Below are 19396 nucleotides of genomic sequence, written 5' to 3'. Positions count from 1 at the left end.
TAGATAAATCGTAGCTGTGCTTAGCAGTGCTTCCCTCACCATTTTTCACAGGGACAGTAAAGTCATTAATCTTTCCTAGTAAGAAGCTTTTAAAAAAAGAGACAAAAAGGCTTAGGAACATATCAACAATTTAGTGTTCAAAAAGAGAAGTGGTTACTGACAGGAGTCCTGTCTTATTTAAGCCACATCTGAATGTGTACCTAGAGTAAGAGAGTGGTAGATTGCAGTTGCACTGCTAGGTTGCGTGTGCTGTACCACCAAGTGTGCTTTTTTGGGTGAGTAGGTGAGATTCTGCATGCAGGAAGAGATGCATTTAGAGCCTGACTGGGGCTTCAGGTCTCATTTGGTGAAGAAAAAGTGTACCCCGAAAGGAAAAGAGCCACGGGCACTGCAGAGAGGAATGCTGCTGGGAAGTTGTGTAGGACTCAGGCATACTCTGCTTACCCTGGTATTTTTTCTGCTTGTCTTTTAAATGAAAGTACTGCTTTGTAGTTTTTTATGCACCCCACCAAATAATACATTCCCTGTGAAATCTAATGGGAAGTTACTGCTGTAATTAACTCATTGATTGTTTAAAACAATTGCTAATTGTACGTGGTTGGAAAGCTGGGAGGATCTCACTGTCACTAATGTGACTGGAAAATTATAGATTTTTCTTTTCATTTTTTTTTTTCCTGTAAAACATGTTTTCTTTGCAGTAGCTTTTATTTTTGTCCACCTAACTTTCAGTTCCCATGACTGACAGATGCAGGCTAGCAATCAGCCCCAGGGCAGGAAAAAGGATGGAGATATTTTAGACCTCAATAATTCAGCCCCCTTAGGGACACTCTAGGTAAACAAAGTATTCATTCTTATGTGTTATGCATGTATGCTACTGTAAGCACGTAAAAACAAAGATCTGTGCAATAGCAAAAAAGTCTATATACCACTGCAAGCATTACCTTTGGGAGGCTTCTAAGTGCCAGAATATGGTTCAGTAGTTCTTCTTTTAGAAGAGGAAACAAAAAAGGAAAACAAATAGCTTGGAAAGCCACCTCTGAGATGCTGCTTCTGCATCTTGGCATAAGAGCCTGTACACTGCCCACGCACATTCGATATTTCTTTTCAATGAGCAGTGTGGTTGCTAGCTTTTACCACAAATCCTGGGGAGACTGAAAAATACGAGCTCTTCCCTGTTTTTCTTCTCACAGCCAGTTAACAGAGCAGCTACATGGCACAATGTGTTGGCACAGTGCTTCTTCCAGATAACATGTCATGCTCCATGTGTCCTTTTGCAGCAATGCATTGCTCTCTGTGGATATATCTCTTCTGAAGAAATGCCAGTCCCAGGCCTAGGTGTAGCAGTAACTTGTAGCCAGTTCTCCCCAAGATATTGGGAGATTTTTAAGCAAATGTGTCCGCAAGAACTGACTGGAGCCATCATTAAAAGTAAGCTCCTCTCTTCCGATGTGTGTCTTGCAGCCCTACTTCAGACGTGCAGTGAATTTGTACAAGACATTGCTGTATCTCAGTTACTTATCTATAGGATAAGTGCATTTGCATGTAATGAAACAGGAGCTCCTTCTGAGTCTTTTCTTTAGTGACTAAGCCTCATATCTTTACAGAGGCTTCCAGAATTCAGTGTGGTACAATTACAAACTAGGATTTTCTTCTGGTGCTCTGTGTTTGTTTATGCAGGTTAGCTCTGTTTTACTATTGGTATATCTGGGAAGATCTTGCTATGTCAGTGATGCCCTAATAATCACCACTGTAATGGGCTCATGCTATATAAGGACTGAATTCTGCTAGATTTACTAGTACTGAGTAGTAGATTTTCCTTACTCTGCATCCATAAAACAATATTAATATCTAAAGTAAGATATATAAGAGGCCTTTTTGCAATATAGACTGCAAGGAAATCATTCTCTTTGAAGAGAACTTTCCATAGTGCGGCCAGAGAGGCTCTAAGTGTGTTTTTTCCTTTGAAAATTACATCTGTAGTCATGGGTTCACTTGCCTTATACTGAGCAATGCAAAAGACATTTTACAGCAATATTTGCATGAATTTGCATTCAGTTTAGCATGGCGGGGGAGTTTAATTCCGCATTAATCTGTGCATTGATTTTATAGGAGTTTTTCATAGCTTTATGGGGGAAGATAAAGCCGCTGAAGGGTTGACACAGATTCAGTGGGATGTTCTTCCCATAAGACAAGGCAAAAATGAAATTTCAGTGTGTACAGGAGGAGAGTTATCAAACAGAAATTGGTCTGGAATTTCTGTTTTAGGAAAGGTCTTGAAGTATTGTGGTTAATTAAAAAAAAAAAAAAACTAAAATCACATTTCTGAGAAATGAAGGTGCTCGGCTTGTTTGTCTGCTTTTCAGAGTGAAAGAGTGAATGGGCTCACAGCATAGCCTCACAGACATAGATGTTTCTTTAGGCTGAGAATGCAGCTGAAGATGGGGCCTATTTGGCCCAGGAGAAATATTATTTGGTTGAATTTTTTCCATGAGAAAAAGGGGGCGAAGGGAGAGGATGTGGAATCTTTGTACATTATCCTGTGGCCAGAATCAGGTAGCATAAGGTTTTTACCAGGAAAGCACTTTCTTCAAAGATGCCCCATTTCACTTGGTTGAATACATATATATAAAAGACAAAATCTGTTGAATGCTTATTTAAATAACTCTTGATCAGTTTGGTGGGTTGGAAGTACTTGCATTTCAATTCTGATATCAATGACTCCCTTTAAAAAGTTCTCAAGAAGCAATGAAGATTGACTTTCTTAGCTTAGATCTGTATCTACCCTTAAATACCCTAAGTGTTTCTTTCAGTCCAGCTCTAAGAAGAAAAAGGCAGGGGAAGGTATGACTGAATTATAAAACCTTCAGTCCCTATACCAACATTAGAATTCTGTATTTAGATCAAAAATTAGTGCTAATGAACAGAAATTAAGATTTTAATGCTCTGCTCTGAGAAGCTATCCAGAATAAAATGAGAGAAAATAGTAATTTTAATTGTTAATGGGGAAAGTAGCACAGGAAATTATTTTTGCAAAATGCCATTGATCAGGACTGTAATTAAAAGGCATCTTAAAGAAATGAAGAGAAGCTCAGCATAGATTTAGATTTTAAAGCATGCTGGATTTAGAGTGCTCCAGATGTTTTCTTAGAACAAGCTTCATTGACCTGGAATATCAAAGTGTGCCAGCGTACTCACTGGAGCATTGTTAATGCCTCTGGCTGGGTTTGTTTCAGGATCCTTGGTTTGAATTTCAGTGTATTTAATTTGTGAGCACAGTAAACTACAGAGAATGATTAATCTACAGAGATTAAATTTATAAAGGGATACCAACCATCCAAACACAAAGATTCGCATTGTGACATCTCTCTATTCTATTTTGGTTTTAACTAAATCATCCCAAGTGTGTAGATCCATTGTTCACTGGAAAGCTATTTTTGCAAGGCTTGCATTATCAAAAATCTTAATCAGCACAACTGTGTTTGAAATATGTTTTCATATTTTTAAAAGGCCTGTGTCTTATCTGACGTGTCATTCCAGGCACCTTTTATAGCCGAAGATACCAGCAAGTGATGCCCAAAACAACTGAAAAATTACAAAAAAACCTCTGTAATCTTCATTGAATTTATAGTTAGACAACTACCCATCCTCCCAAGCAGTAGACCATTGGAAGATATTACTTTACAGAATGTTGGCATACAGTTTTAGACCTTAGAACTAAAAGACACTGATATTACGGTGTCTGTCATCTCAAACAGTGCCATGCTTCATGTCAACAGAGGTGAATGAGTCAGGCTTGCAGCACCCCCTGTGTCTACTGAGACATGGAAGAACTACCCTAATCTTTACAAGTATCTATTATGCAGAGGCAAAGTGCATTTTCTAAATTGCTTTGTGATGCAGTTGAAACCTGTGTTCTATAACTGAATAACCACCATCAATTTCAAGACGTGTGAGCAAAAACCAAAAACCAAAGGTTACGGGCATTGTCCTTCATGCCTCAGGACCATGAGTATTCCATAGTACTTTCCCTAAAGCTAGCATTCCTTTGGTAAGTGTCCCTGAATGATGTCATTTTGTCAAACCTAGCATGACCAGCTCTGACACTGGACAGGTGTAACCCTTTGGATAGCTGGGGCTATGCACTGGAAATCTCAATGTCTGTAAAATTGTCCCAATGTTACCATTACTGTGCAGCAAAAATGCTGTTTTACATGTTCAGAGTCAAATGTGCCAGGAGAAAGCATGTAGGGACAATAGATTAAAGAAAACATCAGCAGAATAAGTAATAGTACGCAGTAGTTTTAGTGAGAGTAAAGAATTTTCTGGACTGATCTAGGTCCTCAGCTAGCTCCTAATTTTTTTCTCCTTAATCAATCTGCAGTTCTTGCCCCTTCCTTTATTGTCCAAAATGCCTGCTTCTGTCTGTTCTCAGAGGATGGGGAGAAGGCACAGAAAGAAATGAAGGAAAGAGATTACCTCCTGTACCATCCAAAGCTAGAACCCCTTTGTCTTTCCTTACAAACTGTACTTTTTTCTTCCTAGTCATGAAGGCACTGCCTTCCACCTCCTCTCTACGACGCCTCAATTTAATATTACTTGATTGTACCTCAATAATCACATCCCTGCCTTGGAGGCATGCACAGCTCCAGAAGTCCTAGTCCTAAACTCTGCACTTCAAGCTTCATATAACTGTAATTACTTTAACTCTGGTACAATTGTCAAAATACAAAATCTAATTGTATGAACAGTGCAGCCTAGAGTGGGAAGCTGATGACTGGTTAACCTCCCGTTCACTCCACACCATTAGTTTTGTTCTATCCTTCTTTAGACTTGAGGAAACTGATGTTTCGAAAGTTTGCACAGTCCAATTATTCAACATGATTATACTGCTGCAAATGCCAAATGTGGTCCCATTGCACAAACTCAAAGTAGAACATGCAGCAGAGTAGGATTGCTTAGCAGTATGCTAGATGAAGCGCTGTAGTGCAGGGGATTTTAAATCCATGCTAAATCAGTGACAATGGCAATGAGGTTATATCGGTATAACCTCACTAATGGGTCAGGCCACTGCAGTTTCTCTGGGGTCTCTGTGTATTAGCTCTTTGTACTTGTTTTATTTTTTTCCTCCTTTTAGCATCAACTAAATTTCCTATATTCCTTCTCTCCTCCAGCTCTCCTACCGGTTTTGTGTTTTAACTAAGTCTCCATTGGCCAATACCTCTAATCTCGTCTCATGTATTTATTTACTATTCCCAAATGTAAAAAACAGAGGATTCATAATTCTGAACTGCCAAAAATTTCTGGAGAGGATCTGAGCTACAAGTTGTGACCTGCAAACCCCAGTGCTGCTCTGACAGTGACCCAGTAGAAGAGGAGTTGTGCATTGTGTAAATATAATGTTGTTTATAGCCCTTGCTAGCAAGCCAGAAGCTGACGCCATTCCTTGGTACTAATTAACACGCCTTCTCTTTCTCACCGGCGAGATTTGTGAGAGCAGAAGCAGACTCTTGAAAGATGCTGATGAACATGGTGGCTAGTAAAGGACACCTTATGTTCTTTGCTTCTTTATATAGACTGCAGTTTTGCCCAACAGGCACTGTGCAATTTCTAAATGCCCAGGCAGGAAGAACTGGCTCATAATTGAAAATAAATTCAAATAAAGCTTCAGCCCATCATTTCTGTAAAGCATTGGACAAACAATGCCATCTCTCTCTTTGTCATATTTAAGTAATACTTTTACAGCTTTATCTACTTGAATTGTAACCTTTTCAAAGCCTGGCTGTTTGAAAAGTCCCTTGTTTAAAGCTCTGCCTCATGCAAGTGGAGGTGCTTATTGCAGATAATTACTTATGAATAAGCCTTTGTCCCAAACAGCTTACAAGGGACCAAGCTCATTCCACAAACCTCGATGAAATAAATCAGATAGCATTCATGTTGTCTTGGTACTGACTTGACCCGAATTCAACCTGTCTGATATAAAGATGAAAATCATTCCATATCATTATAAAGCCCCTTCAACCATTCATCATCTCTAATTGCTAACTTCATTATCCCCTAGCTAAGCATCATGCCAACTATTCATAATAGCTTTATAATAAGCTGCTTCCTTCTCTAGATCCCATATTCTTTGTTTTCTCACCTTGCCTCTCTTCTACTTTGGTCAGAAGAACAAGAGAAAGAGCAAAGCATGCACTTGTTCCCTTTTAACAGTCCCTGCATTTCCGCTTGAAGGCCAGATTGCCCTCATAGAATTCCTGTTCCTCTCCCATGTGCAGCTGCAGCCAATGCCCTACATTGTCAGGGCTGGTAGCCTTTTCATTTCCCCCTCAGCATGTTTCTGTGCAGACATCAAAAGAATGATGCCTCGGGCAGGCAGAGCAGTCCTTTGTCATTTAACACATTGCATTTCCCAAGATAGCTGTTTTCTGGCAACCAGCTTGTGGAGGTGGCAGTCCTTAAATGGAGGTGGCTAGGAAGTGGTGGAGGAACCTTTATCACAAAGATTACAAGGCAAAATTACAAAATACGCATAATTCTGGATTTCTCAAAACATCTAGAAAAATGACAAAGTATGGCTGGGGGTGGGGGGGCGGAAGGGGGGGAAATAGTGCCTTGGTATGAAAAGCTTATTTGCAGCTTATAGTGCATTAGATCTCTCAAGAAGGAAAGCTGCAGGTTCCCTGAGGAAGAAGGCCAAATGGCTTCTCTGGAGAAAACTGAAAAGCTGTGTATATTCCCATGAGCACAACTTACCAGCTTCTTACCAAAGGGCTGTGGCATGGTCACATCCCACTCAAATATCTTGTCTGAGTGGCTGAAAACTGTTACCCTGACAAGAAAGCTTGGAACTTGCAGTTGCAGTGTGCAGAAGTGCACTCACACACCACTGAGACTGCCTTTGGTTGTTACCTCAAAGGTGTACAAGTCAGAGGAAGATACTATTGATTGAATGTTTTAGAATCATAGAATAATTTCAGTTGGATGGGACATCCAGAGCTCAAAGCAGATCTAATTAGATCAGATTGCCTGGGGACTTAACCCCTTCCAGCCTTGAGCGCCAACAGAGATAGACAGCCTTCCTGGGCACCTTGGACTTATGCTTGGCTGTAAGTAATTAGTAGTCTCACCTTTAAACTTTAAACTGTTGTGGGAAGGGAAAAATATTTTTTTTTTTTGCAGAAACATGTGCTTAAGTTTGCATTCTTGCATCACAAGTATGCAAACTGTTCTCTCGTGAATCTTTTCTCAGCATGCTCTTCAAGTACTGCCTATGAACACTAAGTTCTTAGTTGTTCATGGTGATGCAAGGAACAAAGATGTGTTTGACCTCTTAGTATACATTTTGGTGATGTATTTCCAGCAATAACCCATGAAGTGATTGAAAATTTCCATCTGCTTTTGGCCTTATGATGCAGTTAGAGCTTTCCCAAAGTCTTGAATCAAGAAAGTCTTGAAGCCAGGATGCTTTAAGCCCAGAGGATGACTGCTCTAGAGGAAACTTGAAGATCATTAGGACAAAAAGTCTGTTAAAATGTCAGAGTACATTGTATACTGCAGTCCTAAGCTCTGCTGGGGCCCCTTGGAATTTTTGTAATACAAAGTAATAAAAAAGATCTGCAGTGGGTTTTACCACTATTTTGCTGCATTCACTCCACTGTGAATGAAACGTGTACTGCAGTCCTTCTAGTTCAGCCTTCTGTCATGTTCTTCTCTGGTTTAAACCTCTGGGAAAGTGAAATCCTGCCCTTTGTGCTGCGATGTTCTCTGGAGACTAAGGTTTTGACAGGTAGACATCATGGATCACACAGGTGAAGCAGTTAACTCTATAAAACCTCCAAAAATTAGCATATATTAGGAGTAAGTTTCTATTTCTAGTGAATAATTTATGTACATGATGGCTAAGATTGTTAAAAGTACTGCAGGTGTGTCGTTATATGTTATGGCAATGCATCACGGAAAAAGATGGATTAGATTTTAGCAGTTAATAGTTCCTGCTTTTATAAAAGCCCCTAAGAAATTACTAAAATCTAGCCTGGATGTTGAGGCTTAACCAATGGGCAGACATTAAAGAGCTTGGCAAGATTCACATTAAAAAATGTTCCAGGATTTCAGCAAAAACTGATTATACAGCTATTTCTTAAGATCCTTCAGCACACTGCAGCTTCTTTGTGTTGACTGCTATTCAAGGCTTTAAAGAGGTAAAAAACGCTTAATATGGCTTTTTGTCAGTAAGACCTGTTGATGGTGCATGTACTGTCTGTTGGTGTTGTAAAGCCTGGTTGTGTTAAACTCTGGGAACACTGGGAGAATGATGACATGGGACTGATGCAAAGCCAAATTTCTCCCTCTGTGCTTGTGCTTCACACCAGCACAAGCGTGAAAGTACAAGCAGTGATTGAGGGATAGGGGCCTGATGATGAAAAATGACTGGCCCATAGTAACCAGGGACTAAAAAGAGGAGAGTAAGAACTTTTTTTTTTCTGCTTCTTTTTGGAGAAAATAAAAAGTTCCTCATGCAGATTTCTGTACCAGTCGGAGGACCCCACGTTTGTGCTGAAGGAGGAAAGACTGAAAAAGATGCACATGGATAATGTCAGAAGCTTCTTGCTTCACTTCAGCGCTGCTAACTCACTGGGTGATATGTATAGAAACTGTGTGCTATTCCTAGGGATTTGTGTTGTCTTAATTTCTAATTTGAGAAAACTGTGAGCACTTATTGAGGTGAGGTGATTGACAGTGTGTGCTGCTGTCAGGCCCAGTGGAGGCAGATGCTTATGAAAGCTTCCCCCTACAGCTTTGCCAGCGTTTGTACCTAAATCAGCCTTTGCAGCTGCCTCAGTACTCTTGGTTCCTGCACTGTTCATGTGTTATTGCAAAGTGTTTTTCAGCACTGGGAGAAGCCTTTGAAGGTTGGGAGGGTCTGTTGTTTCAAAGGCACCCTGGAAGTTTAGGGAGGAGTTCATAGGTTTCCTGATCTTCTCTCTTTTTCTTCTCCTTCCCTTTATCTTCTTTCTGTTATGGCTGAATGTTGCTTCCCCTCATCTCATGTTCCCACTTGATTCTGCCTGCTTGCCTGTTCATTTGTACTTCTGTAGACCTCATGAACCTTTAGCTTGTTCTCACAGCTCATCCTCTGTCTGAACTTGGTCAGAGTTTGACTTTACTGGACTTGCTGTGTGGCTTTTCCCATGTCTCCAGCCTCCAAAGCTTTTGCACTTTGTGACTTTCTCAGATTGCTTTAAACACACTGGTTCTGGAAACCACAGCAACCATAGTGAGATGAAAAACTGAAATGAAAGCCTGTTAGTTTTGTGTGGCTGCCCCAGTGGCACACAGAAGATATGGCAAGTCCCAGGCCATTGACCTGGAAACTTTGGTCAAGGGTCTGTAACTGTGTTACTGCAAATGAGTTCTTTGGGGCCAAGTCTGTCAAATGTATCCTTCTTCATTTGCTGTTTCCTTTTGTGTGTGAAAGTGTTCCCTAAATGAATGTGCTTCATGCACAGTCATATCCCTGACCTTCAAGTAAACTGTTCTGAACTGCAAGCAACAGACTTAATATGAGTCATTTATATAGGCAAAAAATCCAGTCATCTCTATTATGTGCTGATTGTAACTTTGTCTGCTCTAGGCTGGTGATCTCAGTAGACAATAGAGAGTTTCTGAGATAATAACTATCTATTTTATTGCTTGGAAATAAATCTTTTGGTCTGTCTACCAATTTCAAGCCACGCTCATATTTTGGATGTATTACTTCAACAAAGATTCCTGCAGTGTGATCCTTCTCCATAGCTTTACCTGAGAAGCAACTTTTATAAGTAAAGATTATCAGCAGGGAGTGTTAGTCTGTACATTCTTGGGGAAGTCATGCTATTTGATATGATCAGGAATTAATTTAATTAGTTATGTAGACAGAAATATGAGGGCAGTTTGTGCTGAGAGCAATGCTTTTGCAAGCTGATTGACTTTGCTGCAATTGCCTGTGATGGGAAGTTCAGTTTGACCTATTTTCTTACACTTTCCTTAAAGCCAGATGACTCAGACCTTTCTGGAGCCAGGGCAGACAGAGCACTGTGTATGGCTCAGTCCTTGAGGGGTTGTGACAGGAAGTCCTAGACTTCTGTGATTTTGTGATATTCATGTCTGTGGCACACACTCTCAAAGGGATAGAGATTCAGGATATCCAAAGTGGCAGTTCTAGAAAGACTGATGTTTTCTCAGGTGTCTGAAGTTGATCACCCAGGATTTCCAGGCACTGGAATGAAAAGCAGATTTTTTTTTTTCTCAGTATAGTTTCTTTTATTCTTGTCTTGAGACATAATTCTTGAGAAAACATGGAGAAAACCGTAGTGGCATCCTGGAAGATGATGACTGTGACCTACTTTACTGAGTTTTCTTTGCATCCAAAAGTGTCCAGAAAAGGCTGTTCCAAGTCATAGGTTTATCACAGTAGAACTTTGCTAGGTTCCACAAAGTTTCAAGTTTCTCTATTGCATGTTGTAAATCCAGGGCTTCTGCTGTATTTTCCTTGTTACTTTAACTGAAACACTTGATTTTGTCCAAATTAAGGTTCTTCTTATGAAACAATTGTAATGCACAGCTCTAAAACCCTCATATTGCCTTCTTTGCTTTACTTTTCAAACATGTAGTTTTACTTGGAGCCAACAAAACCATAAGTGCCTGGTTTTCCATATCGGTAGGAAGCAGTATAAAACTAACCCATGATGTGGGAGCAGTACTGCCAGTTCGTCAGCCAGAGATGACCAGTGCTTGACTTTATTTATTCTAGAGGCTTGGACTCCTCCTCTGGACCTTCCCCTCCCTTTTTGCTGTCTAGGAGCAATTGTGACAAGAAAAGTCATATTCAGATTTTTTCCCCCAGGGGCTTGCTAGACACACAGGTACACACAGGCGCACTGACTTCTCCCCCTGCTGCACTTTTTTTAGCAGGCTGTGGGGGAACAGAACCTTGTGAGGAATTATAGATGCAATCTGATACCTGACTGTGGGTTTAGTTTTGTGAGGTTTTTAAAAATATTTTTCTGCATGTATATGTAAGACAGCTCTGGGTTTGATGGAAGGAAAGCAGAGGGTGGAGAGCTGTTTCTTAATTTATGCACAGAAAGAAAAACGTATTTTGGGGTGGTGTGGTGTGTGAAAATCTATGGTATATCATACTTTATTCTCTCAGTGTCAAGCAGGGAGTAACTAGCAAGGAGGCTGCTGCAATGATATGGGTCTTCAAGTCACCGGTGCTGTTGCATTTTGGTATATGTTAAAGTGTGCAGTTAATGCCATGGAAAAATTCCAATTAACTTGAATAAGCACTGGGTCAGGCCCATATTTTGTAGTGAATCTTACTGGTAGAATCTATTTCCACAGTTCCAAACACATGGGGCAAAGCAATTACCAGTGTCAGACTGCTGTCTGTATGCTCACATCAACGCTAAGTATGATCCTTCCTAAATGGAATTATTAAATTGGCCACACAGGACTTAATTCAGATTCCTCCTTGGTTTCAAACTTGTAATTGCAGTGAAGTTTTTGGAATTACTTTTTGTTAACTTGAAGATGGCAGCTAAATGCTCAGTTTAGATCATGCAGGGGTGCTACCAAGTCCCAATTCATGCCTCTGCTCTATCCTTTTTCTGTTGTCAAGGCAAAAAAGGCTTCCATTCCTCTGAAAGCTATGCAGGATATGCAAAGTGCTCCAAATCGATCATAAAACTTTAGGGCATGCCACATCAAAATTAGATACGAAAACTGAGAGTGGATTTTCTGAGATGGGAGGTGATGACCTCGTTAGGACTGTAGTGACTAATGGCTCTGATGCTGGGACTTGCAGTAAGCTCTGCTACAGCAAGAGCTTCAGCTGTGATTTCAGCATAAAGATTGTCTTCCTTTCAGCATCATCTAATGCTAATGTTTGCTTGCTCAGCTGTTTTAGAACTTCACACCCCACACTGGTTCATTGCTGATGTTTACCCTTAGCTTTATCAGGCCTTTAGACATTAATTGCACATAGGTGTTTGGGCATTCAAATGGCAGCTCAGCAACTTTCCATCTGTCCTGCTAGGTAGGATGACATCTTCCTTTTTATCCTTAGAAGGCCTTTGCCATCAGTAGTTCTTCACTTTTGCAGCAAACAGGTGTTTCTAAGCTTATGTGGTTTTTACGTGTAACCTTTTCTGTTCGCTTTCTTCACACCATATGGCATCACATAGAAATAAAGCAGGGCTTCTCCTAAATAAGGAGAGGACTCCATCATGGCAAAGCATATGCCCAGGATGTGGAGAGCCCTGCAGGTAGAGCAAGAATGAGATGTGTAATGCTTCAGCACTATTGCTGAATGTTGAAAATCCAGGAAGGGGCATTTTCTTTCCTTTCTTCTTCCTTCAGTTTGCACTTGTTTGTGCAGCACTCATCACCTGGGTGATGGCAGTCTTTGTCTCTCTTGGGCCAAAGACTGCCAGGAGTAACTGGGATTGTTGCTTAAGAATGTGTTTACAGCTGCAAAACTAAAAAGGTCATATTCTATTTTGGCCTGCTGGAGTCTCAGGCTGATTCTCCCTCCTCCTTGCCCTCCCATTTTTGCTGATGTGCCACGTAGTAAGCAGAAATACTGTCAGCCTAGCACCCTGGAGCCCCTGCCATGGACCAGAGTCCTCCAGCTGCAGTAATTGCCTGGCAAACAGAAAATATTTGGATAGCCAGGTTTGAATTGTGCACTGCAACGAGAAAAATTCTTCACCTGGCGACAAACTCCTTTGAAAAATGTCAGCCATCCTGAGGTGGTTTTGAGGGCATTTTTTTGATAGTAAATTGAAGATGTTACCAAAGGAAGTACTGTGCTAGGGGCTGATTCCTGTGTTGTAGCCAGTGATCAAATTGTACTTATTTCCCTCTTTACTCCAAGCTGATCAGTTTGTACCACTATGTGTAGCACAACATTGATGTATGCATTAATCACCAGAGCAGCTGGTAATTAATTTATTTATGTTTTATCTCTTTTTTATTCTCACTGGGATGTTTATTACCATGAGCAGAGGAAATAAGAAGGAAAGTAAAATATTTATAAAAAATTGCCAAGTACCGGGGCATCCCTGTGAAAACATCACTGCCTAAATAGCCTGTAAAACATGAATCATAGTGTTTTGGTTAGAAAGACTAAACTGCTGAGAAGAAGTGGTGCTGCCTTGTTAGACTTCCATTTATCTAGCATTTTTATAAGAACAGTGCCATAGCTTGTTCAGAGGAACACTGCAGATCTCCAAGACAACATTTGTACTGAAGAAACAAGGATCAGAGGCTTCCACACAGTTTCTTTTGTGCACCTATTTGTGCTGGAAGAGAGAGCTTGTCCAGCCCACACAGAAACCTCCCTGTTGTTCAGCTGAGGGCTGTAAGGCACATTTCAGGGATGTCCTGACTGGCATTTTGCACAGTGCCACAGCTTAGAGAAAGAAGTAAGAAGGAATATTCTTCTCTGTGGAGTGGAGAATGCAGCTGAAAACTTGCCTGCTCTTTGAGGACACAGTGTCCCAAAAAAGACTCTTAGCCAAGTGATCTCTGACATGGGAAGACATGGTGAAATGGGAAAAAATAAAGGCATGACAGTGTCAAGCTTCAGAGATTTTTGTGCAGGTAAGTCATCAGTCAGTCATCTGTTTAAAGGGGATGCTGCTTCCATTTCTTCTTTATGGACAATGGAACTGGCATTCTCCTTAATGGCAAAGGCTGAAGGGGTGAAAGAACTGAAGGTACAAGTCGTTTCTCAAGCTTATAGAAGAAGCAAATGTGGCCTGGGAATAGGATGCAAGTTTGTTGATTCACTGTCAAATAACGAATTATCTGACATCCTGTTCATTGATTTTTGTTGTCCACTGTGCAATCAAATTATGCCAAGGTTTGTAGCTGTGTACTGAGGCAGTGAAAGAGTTATTAGACCTTTTTCACTTATCTTTACAAAGGCAAAGCAAGTCTTTTTCTGCAGGACTACTGTAGTACATTCATTTTACATTATTTGTCCTGGAACTGATTAGCAGCGGCAGCTTTCACCGTAATTAAAGAGATCATAATTAAACTTATTTTTGTTTTATGAGCTGTGGCAAATTCAGATTCTCTGTAAGGCAGCTCTTAGGAATGAAGGCAATTTGCATGTTATAGCAAAGAGCATGTTACAGGAGACATACTAGCAGATATCTTCAGGGCTTGTTTGCATTCAAAATACATAGCACCTGGAAGCAAAAATTTACTGGGCTTTCTCCATGATAATTTGGAGCTCTTATTCACCAGTTATTTAATTCCCAGTTGTCCACAAACATGTCAGAGCAGCTGGGCTTCTGCAGTCTCCCAGGATCTGCTTGTAAAACTCAGTCCGCTCTGGTAGTATTTGCTGGTTCTTTCACAGAATGGAGTGCATGTGAGGCTGAACTAGAAGGTAGGTGATAGTCTTTCAGTCTCTGCCTGAGAAAGAAGTTGCTTCTGTCTCTCTCTTAAAGTTTTTTGGGTTGGGGAGATAATATCAGAGTCAGTAAAAAGGCAGTGTTTAGTTATGAAGTCTATTTTCAGATCCTAGTTGAATTTTATAGCTTTAGAATGAAATGAGTAGCAAGAGGAGGGATAAATACTGTCGAAATAAAATCAAGTGAAACAAAAAAAAAAAAGTCTGGAGTGAGTGAATTGTTTGGGCTAAGCCTGATGCAAAATGTTTTTCCTGTTCCCCCTCTCATTTTGCTATAAACAGTAAACCTCTCTCTCTCAGTAAATTTGAAAAGTCTGTTGATATTCCCTCTGTGATACACAAACACCTTCAGAGAAACTTAGATTATGATTTCATAAAATTTGTCTGAAAACCAGAAACATCAACATCACTATTCTTTAGGCAAGGAGCTGAGATATCAAGAGGTTGTAAATAAATTCTCTGAGGTCTTAGAGGGAGGTTGCAAAAGACTGATGACTTGACCCAGTTTTTCATGTTCTAAGTCTTCCCCAGTTCCTGAACTACAAGACCATTTACCTTACAAGACCAGCTCTGCTGAATGTATGACTCTAGTTTTCTTTCTTAAGACAGGGGAGGCACAACACCCCAAAAGTACCCCGAGACAACAGATATGATATTCCAGTTTTGAGTTCACCCTGCATTTCATTAACACTCATATCTCCCAGATTCAGGGAAGCTGGCATTTGAATGTGCTTTTCTCTCCTGACCCATTTCCATAATGCAGCAGTACTGAGTACGAGTGACAGTGTGAACTCTAAGCAAGTTCAGAAGGTGAATTATGATCATGTCTTCCACTCACCTAATTATTTTCTGAATCACAACCAAACTGAAGGTGTTCTCAAAGGCAGTGAATAAGTTAGAGGGAATTCCACTGCGAGTCTCTGAACTGCTGTCTGACTACTGGGGGAATCAAACTCTTCTCAGCCTTTACTTTCCAAATGTGTAACATAGCAAACAGCACCTCAGCATCAGGCCTTCCTTCAAAGGGATGGCTTTTCAGTGCATTAACTCGGAACTACACACTTACACACATTTGGGGAACTCACCTGCTTATTCCTGAATAATTGTGCATTCCCTGTTCTCCTACCACTTATATGAAGCAGGTAGGAATCTTAGATGAGCAACACATGCAAAATCAAGTCCTTTGGGGCAATACATCACCTGAGGTGACCGACTCTATTCAGCATAAACCCACATACATAGCCCAGTGTATAGGATGCTTGTATGGCTTGGTGACCAGCATAATTCTGCTGAATGCCTGCTTCAATCTGTATTTCTGTGAGATCTGATAGCACCTTGGCTGATTTGTGAACTCCGCTGAGAAAAGTAAAGCCTTGCATTTGGTTTCAACTCCCAGGAGTGCCAGGTGAGAAGTCAGACCTGCATCAGAATGATGCAGAGCAAGTAGGTCAGCAGTTTCATTGTATGCATCTTCTGTGTGCCTCTGTGTGTCTCTGTGTGTGTGTGAGTGTGTGTGTGCATGAACTTGAGAAAATTGAAAACCATGGCAATGAATTAAGTTTCTGCTCTGTCTTCTTTAGGCAAAAGTCTCACTGACTGTTTCATGTGTAGTTTAAGAGTATCAAGGCTGTTTTGTCCTCATGTTGCAGTAAAACATGGGGCAGCAATATGTGGAAATGATAAAGAGTTGTAGAATGAGTGGATTTCTTCTAACAGTGAGTGAGGGCTTTGGCTAAAAATAAGGAGAATGGTGTTATTCTTTGCCGTATTTCATCTGCCCCAATTGCACTCTCTCTGCTTAGTGCCTGCCAAACTGATAGCTTGCTGAACATTTAAAGAACCAGCACTCACATTCCTGTAATAGCAGCCAGAATAGCTGAGGATATCATCTCTTCTTCAGGCTTTCCTTCCCAGAACCTGCAAGAAGCAAGCATCTTTGCCCCCACTCCTCTAATTCTCTGTGTCACAGGCACTGTCCTGAGCTGCTGCTTCGGCAGGTTGGGCAGTTTGGGTTGTTTACCAAGCCGTGAAAACGCACAGCATTTTGGGGGCAGCTGGACAGCAGATTGATGTGTCTGGCCAGGGATTATAATCCCTTTCAGGCAGGGGGAGTTTTGGAAATGCAGGCAGCCTGGAATGATTAGGCTGTTCTCTGGAACAGCTGCAACCATGGGCAGGAGGCAGGGGAGACAAAGAAGTTCGCTGCCTAGATAAGCAGTCACACAGTGTGGCTCAGCCGTGGCGGCTGAGGAGCAGTGCCCCTGCAGGGGCTCTCGGGCCGAAGTCACCAGGCGGTGCCAGCCATTGTCCGTGGCCGCCCTCTTAAGCCCTGCACGAGCCGGACCAAGCACCTTATCTGGCTTTTATAAGAAGCAAAGGGGGAAAAAAAATCGGAATGAAAAGCGGGTGGGGTTTGGTTTTGCTGGGGCAGCTGAAGCGGCGTGCCCCTGTGCCCCCTTGAGCCGCAGCCGGAGATGATGGAGAGCCGGGGAGGAAGGTTTGCAGCCCGCTGCCGGACAGTTCTTTGTGTGTACATCGTTAATTCCGTGGGACGGGCCGCGCTGCCGGCCCTGCTGCCGCGTACTCCAGGCCGGAGCACGGCGGCGCTGGCAGGGCCGGGCTGTGCCCGCCATCCCGCAGGGCCGCGGCCCGGGGCGCACGGAAATGGGGGAGGGCGTGGGAGAAGGGGATGCAGAGGGAGCGGGAGGCCAGGGAAGGCTCTGCCTCCTGGGTGTCCGCAGGCGGCAAGGTAGCCAAAGGTGTGCCAGGCTCTGCCGTGCCGCCACATGTGTCCGGCTCCCGCGGCTGAGGGAGAGGCTCGGAGCGGGAACGCGCTGAGCATCCTCCAGCCCTGCCCGGGGGATTGGTTAAGGAGAGGGGTCGCGGAGGGCAGGCAGCAAGGCTCAGGCAGCGCTTCTGCCTGCTCTCCTCCCGCCTCCCCCTCTCCCCCAGCCCTCCCCTTCATCCCTGTTGTGTGTGGCAGCTAAACACCGAGGCGAGCGGGAGCGGATGGCGGATTGCACGCACGCCAGGCAGCCTGGGATGCTGGCTTTTCCTTCTGCTGGCTGCGGGCAGGGCTCGGTTTCGGACATGAGTGGAGAGAAACCTAAAAAGAAAGCTTTCTATCTAGTGAGGATGAAGCCACTGAAGGAGCCCACCAGCAACACTAACAACGTCTCGTTTGTGATACAGTATCACATAGGCAAGGAGATCAAACACATTTGCAGCAACTGCAGTCGCGGGGAGGAAGCCCGTGACGGTGAGTGCCGAGATCCTGTGGGTGTAGGAGCGAGGCAGGGAGCGCCTGTGCTTGCTCGGGGGTGCGCGGACATGTGTGCGCTCCCGTCGGAGCCTGGGATGCTCGGCTTGCTCCTCCACAGATCCCAGGGAAAGAGGAAAGGAGGCGCGGGAGCAATACGCTGGGCATTGATTCAGCCTCTCGATCGGGGAGATGCCAAAAGGGACGGGTCCCTTCATTTGCCTCAGAAGCTTTGTGCTAACAGTTAAGGCACCAACTCTTCTCCTATTTTCCCATTCCCTTTTCTCCCCAGTTGCTATAGAAATTGCTGCTTGTATTGATTGTGTTTTGTTCCCATTCCTATGAATTTTAGATCAGGGGGTTTTTTGCCTTGATACATCAACTTTTTCCTTGTCGTGCTGCAATAGAGTTTGCTTGACTCAACTGAGTATCTGGAAGATCTGGTTTATCAGGAATACCGCTAGTGTGATTTTCATCGTGCTGTCAAATGCATGGGGGAAATTGTATTTTTATTGGAATTAATACAGTGCTCTTCAGACAACTGTTCTCATCCCTTCCCCCTCTCCTTTTGGGACTGAGCAAAACCTCTAGAGGGTTTCAGGGAGTGACGGTGTAATCAATCACAGGTGTTGCTACAGGTAAGTATATGCTTTTTATGTTTCTAGGAATGCAAATATTTGAAGGCAACAATGACAAATTCTCTGGATTTTGCCGAAGTAAGCTATTAGGAGAAGCTGAGAACTAGGAGCAGCATACAAGCATTCAGGCAAAAAATAGCCTCACAGATGTTACCCCACATTCTTGTTCAATGTTGTATTACTTTGCTTTGCTGTGTGGATTTGCATGTTACTTAGGACTGAAGGCACTCGACTTAGGTCCCTATTAACTGATGTGGTATACAGATCTCATTTTCTGAAGATCAGGGAAAGACTTTTTTGATGATAAATGTGAATTTGAAATTGTTAGCGTTTTCTGAGCTGAGGTTCTTAGTAGTTGTTGGCACTCCATTTTTCAGCTTTTGACATTAAGGTTAGTATTATTATTATTATTAATAATAATATTTTAATTAACCAACTCTGCTTTCATTTGCACTATACAAAAGAAGAAAATATTATTTGGGAACTCGTGGTTCTTTTTCAACCACAGGTCTGCAGTTTAACAAAGTAACCGTGCATTTGCTAATGTCTCTTCAGAATAAGCATCCTGCTAATGTGATTATAATTTCTTTGATTAAAAAGCAGCTAAAGCTGAACAGAATTGCTTTTGGTGAATAGGGAGAAGATAGCCTGAGAAGCCTGGAAACCCACAGTGGGTTAAGCACTCTTTCTGCTTATGCCACTACAGCTGAGGGAAGAATCTGATGAATGCTATGTAAATTGTTGAGTGTTTCCTTTCCTCTTATGTGCTGCTACTGACAGCAAGCCCCACAGATATTAAAGGAATGGCTTTGTCCAGCCAAAGCAGTAGTATTTACTTTACACTACTAGTGTAATTTATTTATCCTTAAAAGCAAATGAAGCCATTTATAAAATTATGCTTTCCTAGTTTAATTGAATTGACCTAAAACTCAACTGCATCAACATCTTTTGCTGAGTTTTTTTTGGAACCGTGTACTTGAAATCTTAGCACAGTAAGAAAAGAATATGCTTTCTTCCCTTTTAAGGCACACGTGT

General features: G+C 42.1%; 1 protein-coding gene across 8 annotated transcripts in view; it reads left to right on the top strand.

The window, feature by feature from the left end:
- The window catches only part of PHACTR1 (phosphatase and actin regulator 1), a 295507-nt gene that overhangs the window by 142305 nt on the left and 133806 nt on the right, over positions 1 to 19396 (top strand). The window contains exon 1 of one of the 8 annotated variants that reach the window (XM_058032839.1): positions 17474 to 17723. The exons of 5 other annotated variants lie outside the window; for them this stretch is intronic. In XM_058032839.1, coding sequence (XP_057888822.1) covers positions 17474 to 17723 — 250 coding nt within the window. Of the gene's footprint in view, positions 1 to 17473; positions 17724 to 17843; positions 17967 to 18004; positions 18362 to 19396 lie in introns of those variants that run through there. 2 more of the 8 variants (XM_058032857.1, XM_058032865.1) reach the window with 2 other exon arrangements.

This window comes from Melospiza georgiana, chromosome 1 (genome assembly GCF_028018845.1).
Source record: "Melospiza georgiana isolate bMelGeo1 chromosome 1, bMelGeo1.pri, whole genome shotgun sequence".
In the NCBI taxonomy this organism is placed as follows: domain Eukaryota; kingdom Metazoa; phylum Chordata; class Aves; order Passeriformes; family Passerellidae; genus Melospiza; species Melospiza georgiana.
This window is presented reverse-complemented; position numbering and strand designations above follow the sequence as displayed.